At 42.0% G+C, this 22,275-nt stretch overlaps 1 protein-coding gene across 1 annotated transcript in view; it reads left to right on the forward strand.

The window, feature by feature from the left end:
• Positions 1 to 22,275, forward strand: part of Pappa (pappalysin 1) — a 225,968-nt gene that overhangs the window by 191,602 nt on the left and 12,091 nt on the right. The window contains exons 18-20 of the mRNA XM_021160402.1: positions 6,592 to 6,739; positions 9,820 to 9,929; positions 18,450 to 18,521. Coding sequence (XP_021016061.1) covers positions 6,592 to 6,739; positions 9,820 to 9,929; positions 18,450 to 18,521 — 330 coding nt within the window. The remainder of the gene's footprint in view (positions 1 to 6,591; positions 6,740 to 9,819; positions 9,930 to 18,449; positions 18,522 to 22,275) is intronic.

Genomic DNA, 22,275 nt, shown 5'->3' on the forward strand with positions numbered 1-22,275 from the left:
ATTATTTATTAGCCGCCAAATCCTAAACTAACACCCTTAGCATCTCTTTCTTCCCTTTTCCACATTTAAGCTACTCCCAAACCTACTCGGTCTTCCCAAACTACCCCCTAGGGCTGTTTCTAAAGTACCCAAAGCAAGTACCCTAATTAAAAAAGCAAACACCACAGTCCGTGCCCCCTTCCCCACTGCGCAGCCTCTTGATCATGTCTTTCCTTGTCATCCCAAGTCTTTGCCTTCAAGCCCTTCTGGGCCAGCATCTTTTTGTTTCCTAGGGATAAAATCCAACCTATTAGGCAGTATTTCAGATGCTGTTTCCACCCCCAGAAGATCCAGATTCCCTATCCTATCTATGAATCTCTGGTAAGCACTTTCCTCATTTGGTCTAGATGCCTGACTACTTGTCATCCACCTTTCTGAGAAGCAGGACTTCCAGAATCTCCTTTTGTAAGACCTCCGAACTGCAATTTCTCTCTACAAACCTATTGGGTTCAGAGATTCTTCCCTTTGAGTAATCCCTCTTCTAAGAGTCCTCTGCAGGTCCCCTCCACACCTGGACTCAGCTGTATCTCCCTCAGGCTATCAACTCATAGCAGCAGCCACCCATGCTAAATTTCTGATTTATGTCACAGTGGTCCTATACGAGGCTGTAAAGTCTTCTACTGCCCCCTTTCAATGACTGTATGCCTTCAGCACTTAGTACCGTGCTAGGCACCTAGTAGGTCAGTAGGAAGTGACAGACAAATTAGGAGCTGGGTGCCCCTTCTGTGGATAAGCTGACTTTAGTAGGCATTGCCTCCAAGTCTTGAGCATCATACATTCACGGGTGTCTAGGGTACTCTAGGATGCTGGTGGTCACTCCTGGGAGTCATTCCTAGGAACCATGTGGGTCCTCTAACATCTAGGAAGCAGGAGTCCTGGAATAAGCAGGGACTTTCAAAGACTGATCAACTTCCCTTTCACTCCCTCACATAGAATTGTTGGTAACAGTGATCCCTGAGCCAAATAATATTCTGGCCATGGCCATGTTATCAAACTGAAACCCAGTCTGCCTGCCACCTGCCAAGTAGCTTTCATGGGCAGTTTGTATTTAAAGGAGAGGAAAATGTAAATTCATCAGAGGACTGGAGTGTTGCTGTTTGGCAGTGGGTGGAGAGGGCTAGACTCGAAGGAGCAGGGTATGGCTTGTCAGCTCAAAGAATGAGGGGGTGTGTGCCAAATGGGCTCTTTACACAATTGACGTTTCTAGTTTGTACTAAGAATGAATTTCCTCTACCCTCAGACCAAGGGCCTGAGAGCCAACGCCAGTGTTCACCTCAGATTCCCTCTTGCTGCCTGTAAACACAGCAGGAACGCAAGGCCCATGCTTCTTGAATCCAGTGGCTTATATGGAACAGAGATTCTTAGTTTTCCAAACAAGCTACAGATCCTGGCATGGAAGGGCAGAGGCTACGACAGGGGAGAGTCTCATACTCCGTCCACTGCTACTACTGGCAGCATTTTTAAAATTCCACTTCGTTGTGTCCTCCAAGGGAGCCAGCAGGATGTGAGACCTGAGTTCAAATGCTGGCTTTACCACCCTACCCCTTGACTGAGGGACAAATTACTTAATCCATCAAGCTTCGGTTTCCCTGTGTGTAACCTGAGGAGAAATAACAAAGCCTGCCTCACAATTTATTGGTGATAGCAGGGAATAGATGTGGGTAAATTCAGAGAGGTTTGGGGAGTGTACATATGCCACAGTAAGCATCAGCCCCCAGAAAAGTACAAATAGACTAGTTTGCTTTTATGGTCATAGCAGTAGAGAGCTCTCTGATGCTTATTTAAGCTTCTAGAGAGTTCCTAAAAACACAGGCAATAGATTGGAAGATAGCCCTATGCTGGCTACCTCCCCCAAAGTCACAAAAGTGGCACTTAACCATCTGAGCTGTGTGGAAACTTCTTAACTTGACCAAATAGAATCTGTGTCTACCAGATCTGTTCTGTGTCTCCAGACACATGTCACTGAAGTATTTAGAATATGGTTATAATGTATAGGTAGTTAAATATTATACTACACTTAATATTACAACATTTTTAAACATGTGAAGTAGACCTGTGTGGGAAGTGGAGGAAGAAAGATTGGCAGTTCAAGGCTAGCCTTGACTACACAGTGAGTTTGAAGCAAGCCTCGGCTGTATGAAACATGAAACCTTTTCTCAACCACGTTATTTTTCCTATTTTTTTTTTTTTGATACACTCTCTCACTGTGTAGTCCAGGCAGGCCTCCTTTGAACTCATGACAGCCCTTCTTCCCTTGCCTCCTCAGTGCTGAGATTTTAGGTGTGAGCTATCATATCGGGCCTCATAGTTCACATTTAAATGGACATACTCATACTTATACTTACATATTCGACATTTCAGTTCTGATGTGTAGAGTGTTCCTGTCCCATTACATCATGTTGGGTAGCCTAAATAATCATAACATTGATTTTTAATGTGAGGAGTTTAAGGGTGCCAGACTGGTGTTAACAGATTTTTTTTTTCATTCTGGTAGTTCAAAACAACCCCCACCGTCTCCCCCAAAAGAAATCATCTTGCCACTCTACAGACACAGAAGAAAGACCTACAGCATCTAAATCTTTGCCTATAACTCTGAGTCTGTAGGTGGTATTGAGACTACTCAGCCATTCTCTTTCACTGTCACCAGACACTTCCTGGGCAGGCTGGTGGCAAAGGGTGAAGTTTGTTCTCCAGACAGCTGGCAAGAAATAAGAAGTGCTAATCCTCTCTTGAGTTAATGGAACTTAGAAGGTATTGAATGTGTGGAGAGATAATGTAGTCCCAGGACATAGTGAAAAGCTCTGCATGAGTTTTGCAACTGACTAGAGGAGTTGTCAGTCTTTGGAGAGGATCAGGGTCTATGGCAGACACTTGAAGCATGAGAAGACAAAGGCTACATGGGCCAAGTAGTACAACTAATAATGGAGCTCCAGAACTCAGCAGGAATTCCCGTAAAACAAGAAGGAGAAGAGTAGAATCAACAGCTTACCCATTTACTTGTTGGGAAGACAGAGGGTGACTATGTAGTCCTTTATGCATGATAGCATAGAGCTGGCTCAGACTAAACGAGCTCTGCCATGGATGCAGAACTCCATGGTGATATAGTCTATGGGTGCAGAAACAGTTTCTTGTTTCAGGGTTACCTTGAGAAAGAGAGAGAAATTGCAGTATTCATGTGCTATTTGACTTTGGCAAACGCTCAGAGACTACCATGCAACCCACTCACTTAGCTTACAGGTGGCTCCGCTGACACCCAGAAAGGAAAGCCACACAAGTTACCAGCAGAGCCAGGTCTCAAACCAAATTAACAGCACAAGAAATTTTTTTCCCAACCCACCCTTACTCCTAGAGATACTCATGACATTTGCATGGTTGCTTCATACTGATTCTTTCACATAAATACATTGGACATTTCTGTTCTACTTACACATGCAGACATGGAAAGATTCCTGAGGTAAGGGGGAGTGTGCTGTTTTATAGAAGTAGGAAGGATATGGTAGATCCAGACTTCCATATCTGATGCTCACTCTGTCCCCTGCCACCTGCCTCTGGGTGACTTTGATGATATAACAGCCCTTTGCCATGTTCTGAGTTATTTTTCCCTCTACCCATTGCCTTTCCCCTTTGTTTGTTCCCTTTCCAAGGTAGGTAAGGCACAAAGGGTTGCCTTGATTCCCAAGTTCCCTAGAGATTGTGATTGCAGCAGGGAAGTTAGGAGCCATGGTTAATGCATAGCTCTGTGCACGTATGTTAGATCTTAAATACCTCCATAAACTGACCACTTGGATGCCATGATGACTCCTTTAGGCTGAAGACTCCATGCCCCTTAACAATTGAAGAAACAGAAACACGAGTACATGAATAAACTCTCTCAGGTCCTAGAGCTGGACTATTGTAGAGCTAACATTTGAACTGGTGCAGTTAAAACCATTACTATAGCATGCATTCCTCGTTTCTTTCCTGTAGTGAGCCTGAGTTTTCAGATTTGACATAGGATATGGTTTCTCTTCCACTCAGTAGTTAAAATAATTTTTTAGAACATTGAGCATGCCATAGTTCCAATAATATAGTTGTAAACAACTTCAGCTCTATGTGGCTTTCTTGGCTAAATAGATAGGGGGTATAAAGAGAGTGGAACATGACTTTTATAGACATACATAAGTACAGAGAGGAATGCAGTTTTGGTAAAGGATGCACAGTTCTCTTGTTCAAAATTTCACTTTAGCAGGTAAAGTCATGTCTTCTGCTGGGACTTGGCTTGTACATTTGGAACAAAACACACTCACTTGGTTTGGTTCCCTGACAACACCCACAGAAGTAGTGCTCTCAGATTGGATGCTCAACCACATTGGCTCATTTGTGCTCAAATTAGACAGAGTAGTCAGCAAGGATATCCTCACTGTCAGACGGTCATCGAGTGCTGAGCGCTACAGGAAGTGGCCCTAGCAGAGACTAGAGCATCTAGAAGCTCCTGCAAAGCTGCCATTTAGAGGGAACAGAAAAAGCAAAGGTGTGAAGTGTGGCAAGCCAGAGATGCAGACAAGGGAATGATATGTTTACTTGATGCGAATGAAGGGCACATTGTATAGCTAAGATGTGGGGCTAGAAATCTCTGTGCTCCATATGGAAGCTATGGGAGTGCTAGCCCACATGCTTGCCTTCTTCTGAAGGCTAAAGTGTCTTAGCAGGTGGGTGCCGTATTTTTAAGGCAGATTTAGTCAGAGAAAGCGCCAGATGAACCAAACAGAAGAAGGAGAGAGAGGGGGAGTCTTGAGAAAGGAAGACCAGTACCTTATGTTCCCACCTTCCACAGTGAGGCCTCTGGGACTTGAAACTCCCTGAGTAGTTTCCAATTAGCTCTAATACATCCTCTGCTGCAAGCCTTGCTCCTCAGCCAACTCTGGCCCATGTAGTGCTGAGGTCTGCAGGTCTTGAGAGGCTGGAGGCCAAATGCATCAGAGTCCCAGGCCAAGGATCCAGGAAATTGGGGTCAATTTCCTACTCCCCTGAGGACGCAGCACAATCATGGGGCTTAGAGCTTGGGGCTCCAAGAGGGAAAGTTCAAGTTCTCTAAAGTCCCATGAAACTGCATAAGCTTGCCACAAGCCCACAACAAGCCACTTAAAGAGGCCCTCTTAGTTTTCACCTAACTGCAATCTCAGATGGGCCACATTCTTCTATATATGCTTCTCTTGCAATGGTGCCCACCTCCTGCTGGCCCAGGATAGACCTCAAGAGGGTCCCCTTTCTCTGCAGCTGGTTGTATGTGTGTGTGTGTGTGTGTGTGTGTGTGTGTGTGTGTGTATGTGTGTTTAAAGACAAGGCAGCTTCGGTCCATATCAGCCCTTTCACGTTCTATCTCCCAGACATTAACTGTTTATTCCCTCATTCATTTAGACGTTTATGCCTTTATTTTCTTTTTTTCTGGCCATGAGCCCATTTATTTCCTTATTAGTTAAAAAGCAACAAAAAACTACTCCCCATCCCATCTTTAGCTAAGCATCTGCAGAGAGGCAAGTAACAGACTGAGTGGCCTACATTACATGCAGGCTCTGAGGATACAGGGGTGCTGAGTCAAAGCAGTCTCCACGCTCCTGCAGAGCCTCTTGATCCATCCGGAAATGGTAGTTCTCCACTTGTTCTGGAGAATCCAGTCTCCTGAAGCCAGCATCAAAGAGTCACACCTGCTGCACTCTGCTCTGCTTTACCCCGCCCTCATGGCTCAGCAGAACCACACCTTCCTTGGCCATGGTCACTGCCCTGTCCTGCATTTGTGCCTGCACTTCTCTCTTTCAGGAATGTCCTTCCATTTCTTTTTTGCCTTCTGGGAGCCCCATCAAATTTCTGGTCTGCTATGGTTTCACATGTTGAGTGGGCCATAGAGAAAGGATCTGCCTTTAAACTGCACTCTCTTACTTACTTACTTACTTACTTACTTACTTACTTACTTACTTACTTACTTACAGAAGAATGAGAAGTGAACTGTTGCTTACCTTAAAGAGCCAAAAGTAGAGATACACACAACCCGCTCTGAACCCTCTTGTGGCCATCATAGTTGGAAGTACCTTGGAAGAGAAAGCTTCTCACCTGGGTTGCTTTCCTGGATCTAAAAAGGAAAGAAAATGCAGTGCACGGCTACCAGTTTTTTGAATGCCCTGCCTGACTCTTAGATTTTGTTGTCTGGATATAGAGAGTAGATGATGGTTTTCTCAACGTAAACAGCAATAATGTAGAACAAATAGAAAGCATAATTAGTCCAATTGGAATTTCCCAAAGATCATTATTCTAGAAATGAGTAAACCTTGGAATTACTTGGTATGGGAAGACTAGAGTAAGTTTCTTTGTTATCTGAGTCCTCAGTTTCTCCATAAGGTACTCACAATACCCCTGTTTCAAGATGACTGGGATTTAGCTATTAGAAACAAGTTATTTGGAACAATTTTAGCCTGTGGGGGAAATGACGCATTGAAATGGCATCTTTCATTTTGAGATACATGTCCTTTTGCACAGCTGGAGTCTGTCATGTCCTAAGAGTGTTTCTCTGGTGTTCAGGGCCGTGGGAGCAATATCATTCACTGCCGGAAAGATGGCACTTGGAGCGGTTCCTTCCACGTCTGCCGAGAGATGCAAGGCCAGTGCTCAGCCCCAAACCAACTCAACAGTAACCTCAAATTGCAGTGTCCTGATGGCTATGCCATAGGTAAGATGAGTCTAGATGGGGAACAGTGGCATATGTGTGTTCGTTCATGAGCCTAGGCTAATGCCTGGTGTATTTCTGAGCTTATATCCATATGAAACCTGACTCTGTGAGAGACACAGAGAAGAGTGAAACAAACTCTGTCTTCCCACCAATGAACTCATGAACAGGATCCTGGTTATACTATATAATATATGGTGGGCAAATGAGTGCAGCTATGGTACAGAAAAGCTGTCAATGACCAACTGGGATAGAGAAGTACTCATAGGAACTGATGCTTAGCCACAGATTTGCTAGACTTTGTCACATTTTCTAGGGAGAAGAAACTGAAACCAAGAAACCACAGAGCAGGAAGTTTGACAGCATACAGGATCAACTGTGGCTGTTTTCATGTTGAATTGTAGAATATACCTTATGCAGAGCACTCAAGAGCACTTGATGCTGGTCAAACTCTGGTTCCCAAAAGGGCATCATTGCTGATCCTTTTAACCAACTTTAACAGATGAGAGATAAAACCTTGAATGGACAGGGGAACTTGCCCAAGTCCTAAGGTTTGACTTACTCCAAAGGCTCACCTCTCTTCCTGGCTGCCTTTAGAGAATAAATGGCTTTTTCAATCTTCAGTTTGTATGTGTGTACCTGGTTTCTGTGGGGGAAATTTAGAGCATATAGAACCTGATTTAAAGGCATCTTACCTCATTAAGATGATTTCCTAATTAACCAAAGTGTGACTTCCAGGGAATTGAATGGCCTTACTTAGGGCCATTGTGATTTATAGGAATATTTCCAGGGCTGTCTGGCACAGAAGGTCATCTGAACATATACAAAGCCAACATGTTCTTTATGAAACATGCTGAGAATTATCATTGTGTGTCCAAAGCAAAAAGGTCTGTGGCTGGATATAGATGGTGCCTATTGGTTCTCCATTTCTTTTTGAAGATGATAACACAGAAAGTCAGAAAGTCAAAGAGCAGAATTTGTTGCCATCTGAACTTAGAGCGAGCACCAGCACTCCTCCACAGTTTTTATGGTACTAGCTCCCGCCAGGGTCAAAATATAGCAAGGATTCAGTATGCTCTCTCTGATCAAGATCTTACCAAAAAACTAAGGGGAATCAGACCAGAAGAATTATGGAGAAATGAGGGCTTGTGGTCACATAATCATTCTAGACAGTTGGGGCAACCAGTGTCTGAAATAGTGACTGCTGTATCCCAAGGCCAACCTTTCCTCTTTTCCATTATTCCTCATGAGTTTGAATGTCTGTGAACATCTATGACAGAACAGTCTAGAGACAGAAGAAAGGATGGGTAGTTGGATTTGTCGTTCACCCAGTGGGACTTTTATACAGCCAACGCAGGAAAGAGAGTAAATTCCTATGATACCAGTTCTATGTTGCTTTCTTGTCCCTTCAAACCCATGTTCCCATGGTAGCCTGGATGCTCATCCTATGGATAGTACAGAGTTGTTAATCAGGGGGTGGGAAGCTCTAGTGGGAAAGGAGAAAGAGAAGAGGGTATGAGGAGAATAACAATGGAAGCAGAGAAAGAAAAGGGGAAAATCCGTTTTCCCTCTACTATTCCTTAAGTCTAGTGGCTCTCATTTAGCCCCAGGAATCCCCTTTCCCTATGGAGAAGGGATTGTTTATAAGCCTTATATTAGGGCAAGGTAGGGGTCAAACTTGTGGCTGAAGACCCACTGGGAGTTACTCTGACACTTTCTGGATCCTTCCACATGCATGTGTGCCTATCGTGAGCTTCAAGGGAAGTCACTCCTTTTCCTGGGAGGAAAAAGCAAGGGCCCGGTGAAGCCAGCACTCTGTGATGATGCCAACTGTGGCTCATATATCACAACATTGCAGTTTGGTCCTGAATCTGGCACTAGGAAGAGGAGCCAGAGCAAGACAGGACAGAAGAAACAGGGAGAGAGGGAGGGAGAGACAATGGCAGAGAACAACCAGTTTTTCCTCTTCCTATCATGCCTTTTCCTCCTTTCTTGGGATAAAATACCATTGTCTATTATCCAGAGGAAACACCTTTTTTTTTCCCAAGATAATTTTATCATGACAGCTTTGTTTTATCTGTTCTCTCCAAACTCCTTTAGAATTGGTCTCACAGTAACATAAGGTACCCCACAGTATTCCTCTGACAGCTCAGTGACATCTGTCTCCCTATTCTCATTAGTCATCATTTGTTTTTATCTTCTTGTGTCTTCATTTCTTGGGTTTTGTGTGTGTGTGTGTGCGCGCGCGCGTGTGCGCGCGCACACTCGTTTATTTACTGTTCTTTTTACCTCTCTATTCCCACTTTTCTATGTGGTTGTAGCTTACCCAACACCAAGCCTGAAAGTTAGGAGAAGATCTGTGTATAAGCCTGGGTCTTTTGCATGGCAGCAGAGAAAGGTGACTTCCTGTGCTTTGGCTCCCCTACCTAAGAAATGGTGGCAAAGACACCTGTCTCAACATGGTGTTGGATTTTCAGGAAAGTGGAATGACATAAGAAAGCCACCTGGCAGAATCAAAGTCATCTCTTCTTCTGTGCTCAGTGTTCCTAGGTTATGGTGAAATGGATCTTAACATTGGTTTAAATGTGCAAAACCATTTGCTCTTTTCTTTTAGATGGAATACGATATTAATATGGTAACAAGGAAGGCACTGGATAAGCTGTGTGTGGTGTGGTGTTTTGTGTGTGTGTGTGTGTGTGTGTGTGTGTGTGTGTGTGTGTGTGTGTGTGTGTGTGTAAAGGGATGTTTAGAATGGCTCATTGAAAAGGTTACTTGCTAGAAAGATTTGGCCCACTATTTTTGCACTGAGTGGCTTGTAGGGAGGATTTGACAGGCTTTCTGGTGGAGTCAACACATTGAAAAGTTAAGCTCTGGGCTAGTCACTATGGTGAGGGTTGCTCAATGGATCAGAGGCAGCTGAATGGAACTAAAGGGATCCGAGGTGACTCTCCTTTCCACTGCTTGTGTTGATAGCCACATCAACTGGAAAAAAGTAGAGTAACAGTGCCTACCATGAGCATGGTGCCCCCATAGGTATGTGGAGATCTGGCTGAGCCGTTACTTTACCTTGTAATTCCCCTTAGGGTCAGAGTGTGCCATCTCGTGCCTGGACCATAACAGCGAGTCCATCATCCTGCCAGTTAACTTGACAGTGCGTGACATACCCCATTGGATGAACCCCACACGAGTACAGGTGAGTGACTAAGGCATCTAGCTATGGCTAACAGGGAAGAGAAAGACATTTTTGAGCTCCTACTGTGCCTTTGCTCTATCCAAGTTCATCCCTCTCTATATAGGATCTCATTCAAGCACATCTGTTTTCTGAGGGATATTTTTCACCACAAATTTCCATCTATAATTTTTTAGTACACCTCATTAGGTTTTCCCCTAAAAGCCTTGTATTTATTTCCCTACCAGATGCCTAGTATACTATTGAGGACATTGAGTCAAATGCACATATGTAAGGGACGTAGAACTAGATCCTGCTGTACTCATAAGGATAGGGCTACTTTGTGTTTCTAGCACCTCTGAGTAATTGTAGTTTACATTGCCTCTATCTCTTCTATCTTCTTCCAATGCTTTCCTTACTTGGTGGAATGCAGCCATCATGGGATACTCAGGACAGGTGATGAGTCCAGCCTAGTGTTAGTAGCATTCATGTTGTATTCAGGTACCTGGAGTTCTGCATACAGGGTGACTTAAACCTCAGCCAGTACTCTGTACTCACAGAATCTGCTATCTCAGGTGTACCAGAACGACAGTTCAGACATGACGCTTATTCACAGTTCTGACCTTGCCATGGAGCCGGGCTGTCTGGCTCCTGGACAGATGATTGTTCATGCCCTAGAGTGGTACCACTACCAAGCTGACCTTGAAGACAACCATTGTTTCCTAGTTCCTCTTGTGTTTCCTGACCAGTCGAGGGCTCCAGAGATAATTTGGGACCTACTCTCATTTTCTGAGACATTTTCTGAAGTTTCCATGAATCCCTTTAAGAATGACTTCTCACCATGGAGAAGCTGGAGCAACAGGATCAGAGGGTGGGCAGGCAAGTCTCAATCTCTAGCCACCAGCTTTTCTGCCTGAGATTCAGGAGTTGCTTTCTGCCTGCCTACTGCCGATGGAGATCTGGATAGCTTGGTATAACCTGATACAGGGTGTTCTGTTTCTCAAATGAGCTGAGAGAAGACTTTCTTCAAGGGCTTACTCAGCACTCTAGCATGAGGACTTGGCCAGACCCCTCAGCTATCCAACTACACCAATGTCCACATTTCCTCCTTCCTCTGCCTCTTTCTCTTCTTGCTCTCTTACCTCTACTTTTGTTTTTTTACCCTTTGTTTTACTTTTATCCTGATTCTACTTTGAAACATTGTTTCAATTTCTCTCATTTCCCATCTCTTTCATCAGGTTCAGCCTCTCCCTTCTACACTTTCATCATCCCCAATCTGCCTTTCTTTCTGTTTCTACACAGTATACCCTTATTGCCTAACCTTAGGCTCCTACATCTCAGGGTACCTTTCCCCATTTTTAACCAGATCACTAAGGGGATTAATTCACGCTGATTCCCCAAGGTGCTTGATATAGCTGAATACATGCAGCAGTAGCCACAGATCCTGTTGACATGTAAGATACCCCAGAAATCTGGTGGTCTCTCAGCCCAAGCTTCACAGTTTACACTAGAGAACCTGAAGATTATAGTCTGAAGAGCAGGTCAAGGTCACGTGGATCTGCACCCTGACCTACTGATCAGTACTCCAGACTGGTAGAAACTCCCACCACTTTCCCCCACACTACTTCTCACGTGCTTCTAAACAGAGGAGTGCGTCCTACACAAGAGAATTCCCTGACAAACTCAGTACTGAGGCTTGGCCCAGTTCCTACTTAAGTCCTTTCTTACCCACTAAGTGAATTCTTACCTTTTCCTCTATGAACTCTGGGTACTAAAGCGTTCAGTAATAATTCATCATGAAATAAATTCATGGATTTGAAAGACCACAAGCTGCCCCCCGTTCTTGAGTTGCCCACCTGCTGTCTGTCACAGCCTCACCCCCCTCCCTGGTTTGCTTGCCTTTATTGATGCTGGACTACCAAGAGAGCTGTAACGAGGTTCAGATCCCCACCAGTCTCTGGAGGCCTCATTATACAAAAGGAAAAAAAATGTAGGAAAAGTGAGGGGGTGAAGGGCATAGATTGATGACTTCCAGGACTAAGGCAGCAATGCTGGCCTCTGCTGCACCCTTGCCCCCTGAACAGTGAGAGCTTCGGAGAGCAGGAGGCTAGTTCAGCCGTCTCCAGTCAGACACAGGGAGGATTTGAATGGCTCCTCAGTCTTCTAAGAGGTGGCTTCATGTACCGCTGCGAGGAGGATGGTGGCAAATGTGGCTCTGCTCCCATTTACCCACCTTTGCCCTAGGGTAAGAGTGTGAGACCAGAACTGACATTTAATAGATACCTGCTATGAGCAGTCATTTCCCATCCATCTCTGCCATGTACCTAATCTGCCATCCACCCACCTACACACACACACACACACACACACACACACACACACACACACACACACACACACCATATACATAAGCATCCCTATGTAGTGGCTGGAATTGGACTCCTATTGTTTCAGTGGAGGAAATGAAATCTCAGAGAAGGATCCCCCCACCATGAAGTTGCAGTTTATTGTAGCTACCTCTGCACTCCTACGGGATGGAGAATAACAACAAAGGCAAAGCATTTATTTATTGCTTGTAAGGGATGCTCTGGCAAATGCTTATTAAGAAGGACTGTACACATGCATGTACTCATACACATGCAAACGTATGAGCTCTGGTTTGTGGCATTTCCCAGATCTCTGGTGTAAACTCTCCCACTATGTAGGATATCAAGGCTCCTCAGTGCTTATCACTGAACACCAGGTTGGAAAGACACAAGCGGTTGTCATCCCCTGAATCCCATGCAGCCCACAGCTACAGTAAATAGTAAAGAGTTCCATAATTTTACTTCTGTTAGCAATCTCATCACAAACATGAGAAAATAATTATCATAACATGGCATATTCATGTTGCATGTTCTAGAACAAATCCTATTATTTTTCTACATTACAGTTTCCCCCATTATTGAAATGAGAGTTAGGCACAGGTGAGGTGTTTGAAGCTCAAGCACACACAGATCCAGGCAGGTGGGGTAGAAGGGGAAGCTAGCTGAACATACGGCTCCATATGCTATTTCATACAGAGAATCATATTAGTTTTGGCAGCTGGAGTGTTTACTGGAAATATTTCAGAAACTCAGAAAGATAGAGAACTACAGCAGACACTCCTGTATATACAACCCAACTTAAAAGAAAACTTTATTGGTGTAGAGAAAGTGCCCTCCTTTTCCTTAACATGAAATTTATACACCCTTATTAAGCTTGAGACTTGGTAAGTTATCATGCTCATGTGTGCCTGTGTAATTACTACTATAGCAGAATGTAAAACTTTCCAGATAGTCAGGCAACCACCGATAACTTTACCAAGTGATGCCTCTATCACCAGAGCAACCAGTGTTTATGTATTTACCCTTATATGTTAATGGTACTTCTTTTTGTATTTCATATAATTGGATTCATATAGTATATGTCTTATGAGTTTCAGCCATAAGCACACTTAACTGATATTATGAAAGAGACCATTTTGTAAGTAAGTTGTTCCTTTTTAATAACCCTTGATGCACATATATCATAAACTCTTCAGATATACATGTACAGCAGACTCTTCTTCTAATAGAAAAAGTGAGGTGAGACAAACCCAATAATAGAAATACCTCTAGCTTGTATCTAGCATGTATCTCCTCATGCTGTAGGAGATATGAGTAATTATAGGAAAGCAGGAAAATCGTCATTGTTATCATCATGTGTATGGTGTGTGTGTGTGTGTGATGTTCCTCTATGGGTTTGTGACAGTCAGAAAACAAGCTCAGGAAGTGAGAACTACCCTTTTGTGGGTGATGGGGATGGAACTCGGGTTGTCAGTTTCTCACAGCAAGCATTTTAATCACTAACCTGGTCACAGTGTTCCATTCCCAACATGGACATAGTGGTTAAAAAGCTCCTGCTAGATTGAGGTTGGTTCTTGCCAAATACAGCAATGTGAAAATGTGGGTTTGTGTGGCCACATTTTCGTGAGTGTGTGTGTGTGTGTGTGATGAATATGAAGTTTTGTTAATGTCAAAATATCTTTTTGCTTTGAATAACTTCAACTCTCTAAAACACTAGCATGCCAAAGCAAACATTTCTGTGGCTTGTGTAGCCTGGAAGCTACTAGCTTACAACCTTTAGATGAGAGAAAGCTTATTCCACACAGTGTTTCTAGAATTATGGAAGATTTTCCCCTGTCCTTATGAAGCTCTCTAGCATACACCTCCCCTTGCTAGGGCTATCAGGAGTGTCCCATAGCAGAAAGTATTATTCTAGCAACATAAGTATCTAATTATTCCAGGTGACCAAGTCTTTGGTTTTTACAATTACTTCTAGAAAAAGAATGGAGGGAAGGAAGAGATGAATAGAAAAAAGGAAAAGGAAATAAACATGCCTATTTATGGATGAAATATGTATTATGTAGTTTGCTATTGCTCTTTCATATCATCTCCATCACTTTGTCACATCACAGCCAAGTGAGGTAAATGCTGTTCCCTGGTGTTGCATCTGCCTCACAGCTTTTCGACCTTTCCAAACCTTGGTCTTCTCATCAGTCAAAAAGGGAGATACTTTAAAATCATAACTTTAGGTGTTTGAAGAATGGTGGGTTAGAAGCCTAGACCTTGAAATATGATGGAGATAGGTTTACTTGTTGATGGTCACTTCCTATGTATGTAATTGGAACAACTTGTTGATTTTCATATTGCTTCAGTTTCCAGAGTCAAAATAGTTTTCTCAGAATTCTGACGAGGTGTCTGTGAGATGCTGTAGGCACTGTTCTTGGAGAACATTCACTAAAGAGAAGATTTTTGTGCTGAGGACAAGGATGATGGTGGTGGTAGTGCTGTTGACTGAGTTGATAGTGACTCTGCTAAGATTTTGGTGGTGATTATGATGGTGGGGATGGTAGTGATGCTGTGAGGATAGAGGCTGATTGCTAATGATGGGGAGTTGTGTGATTCACTTTTTTACCACTGTGAAGAAACATTTGCGCAAACTTATAAGAGGAAGTGTTTATTTCTTGCTGATGGCTTTGGAAGTTTCAATCCACGGCAACTTGGCCACAGAGCTTCAGGAACCCTTGAGTTAAGAAGTCAAATGTTATGGTGAGGACATGGGATGCCTCAGACCTGCTTACATCATAGCAAACAGGAGTCAGAGAGCAACAGAAGAGTGAATGAGGGATAAGATAGAGTCTCTTCAAAGTCATGTCCTAGCTTCTACTTCCTCAAATCAGGACTTACCTTTAAAGTTTCTACTATCTCCCAAGAGTCTAGTGAATTATAAACACATAGTTCACTGATTATATCAGATCTTTCTTGACCAAATCAAGTTCTAAAACCCCATCAGCTCTTAAGCAAGACTTAAACCTATGAACTTTTGCTGATGGTTTCTCTAGTTCTGCTGGAGGTGTGAGGATGGTAATTACAGTCATGAAGAGAAGATAGTCCAATCTTCCTCCATCCCAAAGCAGAAAATGAAGGCCCTCTTGCAAGACTTTATATGAATAACTCTGGCTGGGCCTGATGTCTCATTGACATTAAGAACAAGACTAACATTTGAGGCACCTCACAGGATCTCCCAATTCATGGTGCATTCAGTCTACCCTCTCCTTTGGCTCTCACTGCCAGTCTACTTTCCTGGTTTCCCCAGCACACAGAGGGGCCCTGTGGCAAACAGGTGGGGTATGCAGCCTTGAGTAGCAGTGGAAAGTCCAAATACTTGGAAAGATAAATAGGCTCATGCAGATAGCACAAAAGTCCCTTTTCTGAACTCACGTCAAATAAACCTCAACTGACAGAACCTTGTGGAACCACACCAATGCGCACTCTTACAGAAGGATGAAATTAGATCTCAAGTAAGGAGAGCAGAATGGTTATCAAGTCCCTGGTGGATCCTAAAAGGGCTGTTTTCTTTTTCTTGAACCTTTTACTAAATACTTTCCAATGTCCCTGGGTTTAGGTTGGGAGCAAACTCTTGGACTCATAGAAGAAAATCTTATTAGAGTTCCTCAGAGAAATAAAGCAGGTGGGCTTGTCCACTTTGGCCCTATGACTGGGCAGCAGAAACAGAAATGATGTGGAACACACTGACATCGATTCACAGGTTCCTCAGTTGGGCACCATACTGGGCTCTGCAGAATGCAGAGAGATCTGAAAGAGAGGCCCACTCTCAGGAAGCTTCGCTGCTTTGTCTAGGAAGCCATTCTTAGTATTTTCTCATCTCAACATGTCATCATAGCAAGCTGATGGCTCTTTCAGGACACATTGCATAAAAATTTTACCAGCAGTTCAAGCTAAAATTTTACTCATACATGTTTTATTTCAAATTCCATAGTGGCCCTGGTGTTGCAGCATAGATCTTTCCAACACTTAGAAAGTTGGAGCAGGAGTGTTTCAAGTTTGATACAGACTAGGCTATAACACTAAAACCCTTTCTCAAAAAAGAAGGGTAGGTAGGGCAAAATCCCATGAGTTCACCTATCAACAGAGGCGAGAAAGGGTATACATTATGCTTTTTGAACAAGATATTAATTTTAACTCAGACTATGCAAAATAGACACTGTGACTGACATCATTGATATTCTGACACTCAAGAAGTAAGGAAGACAAATGGAGAAATTATTGTCCACTGGAAAAAATTAATCTCTATTATGAGATGGGTCCAGTCCTTCATTAAAAACAAAATGAAACAAAGCTATTTACTGAGTAATCTATGAGGGGCAGGCACTGTCTCAGGCAAGGATATCCAATTTGTGAACCTGACGTGCTGTAGAACCGAGAAGAAAGTTACCTTACTTAGTCTTAGACTGGGGTCATGTGACTTCCTCTGTTAGAAGCATGCCGTGCCAAGAAACTAATTACACTTTGGCTCTCATGTAAGTCTGCCCTCAGGGAGAGAATAGGATGGTCACATGTATTTCCCACTTTCTGGCCCATGTGACTGTTCATTTCTTAATTAAATTAATCAACTGGCACTCATCCAGGAGAGCAATCCCTGCCCATACATATAACTTCCATACTTTCATGGCTGGTCTAAGTTATAGCTATCTTTAGCTCCATAAACCAGCATGTATTTCATTTTCTTAAAGAAACAGTTGTAATGCTACATGAAAAGAGAGGCTTCTATGGGAAAATTTAAAAGGGGGCATTTAGGATTTTTATGATTATTCTATTCTGGATACTATGTCATCTTTTTGGCTTTATCTTTCATTGTTCATCTATGTTATGAAGTATTGTCACATTGGATTTTATGTAATAAGTTAACTAAAATCATTGATGGAATAATTGATATTGTCAAATCCTGGATTCCACCACTAAACAACTATGGGCTTTAGGAAAATTATGATTGATTGATCATAAGAAGATTGATGCCTACCTCACAGCTTGGTAGTAAGAAAAAAATAAGATAATACACAACATAATTGATGCTAAGAATGTACTCAATATATTTTAAATATTATTATCATGATTGTAGTTATTAGTGCCAAAACAATACACCATGTGTGTGCACGCACATGTGTGTGTGAACATGTGTGTCTGTGTGTGTGTCCGTGTGTGTGTGTGTGTGTGTGTGTAGGTATGTATTTGAGTGTGATTGTGTTCTGTCAGACATGGATGTGAAAAGCACCATTGAGGAAATGAGATGTAGAGATATTTAGAAGACAGATAAAGATTCTTCAGATGCCAAAATGGGACAGGTATTTCAGTGCAGAAGCACCAGTTCTCTGTGAAACAAAAGTGTGTACAGCTTCAGGAATTCATCAGCAGAACATGATACCAAGAAGGTTCTTTTAAAGTCTGAAGCTCCACAACAGATTTCCTCCTTCCTGAACAAGCCCCGTTGTTATCAAATAATTATATAATACAGCAGCATCATTGGAGAAGCACTTCAGATACAAAATCACAGTCCTGCACTCAGATATTTGGATTTATTAGAACTCAACCCAGAGTAGACAAATCTGTCTTCTTAAAAAGAGACAGATCTTACAAGTTCCAATAAAATATGATCCTAAGGTTGTTGTGGGAGAAGGAGCTTATACTGGGAGATACTGGGAATAGCCTTATTCTTTACTTTTCACTAATGTCTCTACTATAGTCACTAATGTGTACACACACACACACACACACACACACACACACTGAGAAAGAGAGAGAGAGAGAGAGAGAGAGAGAGAGAGAGAGAGAGAGAGAGAGACCCTTCTTCTCCTACCTTGTCCCCAATGAGCCAAAGGTCGAACAGGAATTTTCTAAAAGGCTTTTCTTCTTGAGTTTCTTTCCCCACAAGTCTGCTTCTCCTTAACCCTTATTCCTGCCACAGCAATAAAGAACTATGACACATATGGTGAAAACAAATATTATTTTAATCTTAGGGCTCCTGTTATTGCAAGTACTTGGGCAACTTCCTCATGTAAATGCCAGAGTGAGGTCAGAATTTGGATAGTCTAAAAGAGGTGAGGTGGTTTAATGTGCTGCCAACCAAAAGTTGGTTCCCTCCCAATCCCAAACCCACCTGATCCCTTTCTCCATCTCTCTGCAGAGGATTGTCTGCACTGCTGGTCTGCAGTGGTATCCCCACCCTGCTCTGATCCACTGTGTCAAAGGCTGTGAGGTGAGTCACAAGAAGAGATGTCTCAGCTCAGACTAAGTACTTATGGTGTTTTGATTTTGATGGTTACAATTTACTATACCTACTAAGCTATTATACACATGCGTTGGTACAGTTGTTAAGAATGAATCAGAAATATCATTATATTCTACAGATGATAGAATCTGGATAGAGAGGTATAAAGAAGCATACTCAAAAAATTAAGTGAGTATATAACAGTTCTGAGAGTCCAAGGGAAGCTTTTCTTTCTGCAAAGCCTAGAGCCAAATATTTTTGGAACACAGGAGATAGAAAGATGGTCAACCAGAAGTGTGATTAACATGCAAGCTTGAGGACGTGAGTTCAGATCCAGCACTCAAACAAAACAAAACATCAGGTGATATGGTATATACTTTTAATTGTAGCATCATGGAGGTAGATTCAGGAGCATCCTGGAGGCCAACCAGTCAAGCATTACAGTGAACTTGAGATTTACTAAGAGTTCCTAGCTCAAAAAATAGGGTAGAGAGGAATTGAAAAATATACGTGACATCAATGTCAGGCTTGCATGCAGAAGCACACATATGCCAGGTCCCTCACAACATGTACACATGTGTATAAGGCAAATAAGAGACAGAAACCATATTTATGTAACATAAATGATATAGCAGGTACTATAATAGCAATATGTCATTTAGCTTGTATAGTGTCACATGTGGTCATCTTTCGTTTAATTTTCATTTCCCTAATGACCCTTGCTTTTAAGTGAATTCTGTCTGGCTCCTCCTCTTAATCACTTAGTAATCCTTCAGTACCAGAAATAATCTGGACACTTTTAACCAAACCTTTGAATTTAAGTAGGATATCCTTTCTGACTCTCAAAGTTGTTGACTTCCCAATTAAACCATTTCCTGGCCTTGGAATTATGGAGAGCTAGCTCTATCAGTGACAGTTTGGGGATAGGGTCGGCAGGCAAGTTCTTGGGATGCAGCTGTGTTCTTGAGGAAAGGTTTACATGGAAACCAAAGCTACTTCTCTGCATCAGTCTGGCACTCCCTTGACACTACCTGAGAAGGTACAACACCTTGTCCCTAACAAATGTCTAGAAAGAAACAGATGCCCTCAGTCTTCTCAGATGGAGTTGAAAAGGGGTCTCACAACCACTCCCAAATGGGCATCAAAGCTCTGTAGTCTCAGACTTCAGGTAGAGGACCTTGATAATGTTTTAGAAAAATCTGTATGAACTGGAAATGTTCTTTAAATAAAGAGATCATCTAAACCAAATCATTCTTTAAAAGATGGGGAAATAGACCCAGGCAACTGTTTTCTAGAATTTGGTAGAACTCCAAAATTGAGAATATTACTAACATGACCTAGGTATACCCGATTGCTACATGGACAGGAAAATTAGAATCAGAAATGGATAGACTGCTATCTGTTTGTTTGCCATGACAGCCAAAGAGTCAAAACATGAACCGAGATATTCTGTCTGCTACGCTGCTGGTTCATCTTCCTTTCTATCTATCACCTGCTCATAGCCATTTCCTGTAAGTGTCACAAGACTTTAGGAGCCAAAAATTTCTTCCCTTTGTGGCTAGTGATCATATATGTTTTTATCAGGATAGGCAGCATGGTAGACTTCAAGAACTCTCATTCCTTCAGGTTTCATCCAGAATGATAAAATATGGCCATAGCTTTGGCACCATTGCTTCTTTTCATGTCTCTGAATCAGTGTTGTGTTTGTGAGAAAGACATCTTTAGTTACCTGAGCAATCATTATGCTGAGATGGCAGTCTGGCCATTCAGTGTGACAGCAGAATTTGATCCCTCCTTTGACTCAGCACTGAGCCAAAAGACCCTCTATCACTGCTGGGCAATGAACCCTGACAATGATGCTTATCACACTTAACCCCTCATCTTCTTCTATCATTCTCAGTTTAGAGCTAATACTTGGTGTCTTATTGAAAATAAAAGGATGCTCAGAAGAGAAATAAATGCTGGGGTCAGGAGAGAGATATTATACTCTATGCTGTGACAGCAAGTCACCTGTGATATTTTGTCCCTCATATATTCACTCAACATACATCATTTCATTAACCATTTTGCTAAATATTTATTGATAATATAATTGATAATTTTTTCTATGAGTTGTAGGAAATTTGGGGTATGAAACCAGAAGACATATGTCTAATCTGTTGAAAACTTACAGTGATAATAAAGAAATAAAGATGAAGAATCTAACATTATGGACCAAACTATATATAAAATGAGTATAAGAGGGTGTGGAAGCATAGAGTGTTCAGAGGCCACTAGAAAAAGCACAAGAGTGTGTGGAGATGATTTTTGAACTATGTTCTGAAGGATGGATTCTTTTTTGTCTGAATGCATTATCATTCAAAGTACTGACTGGATGTGGGATAAAGCTCTATACAGCAACCTTTTCTATGTTGTTTCCTATCTCTAAACATTTTTCTCTCTTACTCCATGTAATTAACTGCTATTTATGATTGTGATCTCCATTTGAATGTTATTTCCTCCAGCACATTTTCACTGAGCAACCTCAGACAAGTTCAAAAGCTTTTCTATAATAGTACCAAGTGACTATTTGATTAAAGGCCCCTTCTTTCATAAAGTGTACTATCTGGATGGGTAGTGTAGATGGACAGATGATGAATGGATGGATGAATGGATGGATGAATGGACTGATAGGTGGATGGATGGATGGATGGATGATGGATGGATAGATGGATGGATGGATGGATGGATGGATGGATGATTATGACTATAGGAAAGGGCACTAAGGGAAGAGACCACACATAGAAAGCCAACTCCTCCTTTTCTGATCCAGTTTTATTTATTATACGAAAGGGTGTACCTTTAATAATCTGTCTACAGATTATTTGCTGGAGAATTAAAATGGAACAACTTGAAGCCATGTGTGTGTAGGTGTGAGTGTACTCATATACATGAGTGCAGCACTATTTTTAGCTTCATCTTACTAAGATCTGTCTTACACTTTAAATGAGAAATAATGAAAGACAAATTTAACATACAGAATTGCAGACACAAAGGCTGGATGAATGAGAATTTGGAACACATATGCAAAAGCCAGTCATGAAACACAGGTTAGATTCCTTGTGAACTTGGTTCTCCTTAGAGCCAGCCATGATGGGAAGTAGTAGTCACAGGTGAATCAATTGCAGTGTGCTTGAATGAGCCAGTCTCAGACAAGTGATGCCATGTTTCTTACACTATTAACTTGAATCAGGGTTCTAGATGGTTGGGAGACACAGATGAATTGAATACTCATCATGTTTTAGGGACTTACAGTCTCCTACCATCATAAACACTTTAACAGATACATAATATACTGAGTTAATGATTGGAGTGGGGAAACTCTAATTTGTAGAAGTCATTGAAATTTATAGAACTCATTGAAGAGAATAATTCGCGAACTAGAACATTATAGAATGTGTAGGGGAATTGGGGCAACAGCCAAGTTTAGATCATGATTATTATTATTTTCTGCTAGTATGATTTTGACCAAGTTCCTTTGTTATCCTTATTCTCCAGGTGTTGTCATATGAAGTGGGGATAGTCATGGGGACCTCATATGTTTCAGAAAAATGTAGTAAGATACCTGCAAAGGCTTAAGACCCTGAGTAGAACTTAATTTCTTTTAGAGGGGCCACTATTAATACACACATTCTTGAGACTATTCCCTACAAATCCTTAATTTTATGTTTGTAATTCTGATAGTTTACATAGATTTCTAATT

This window comes from Mus caroli, chromosome 4, assembly GCF_900094665.2.
Source record: "Mus caroli chromosome 4, CAROLI_EIJ_v1.1, whole genome shotgun sequence".
Classification (NCBI taxonomy): Eukaryota; Metazoa; Chordata; class Mammalia; order Rodentia; family Muridae; genus Mus; species Mus caroli.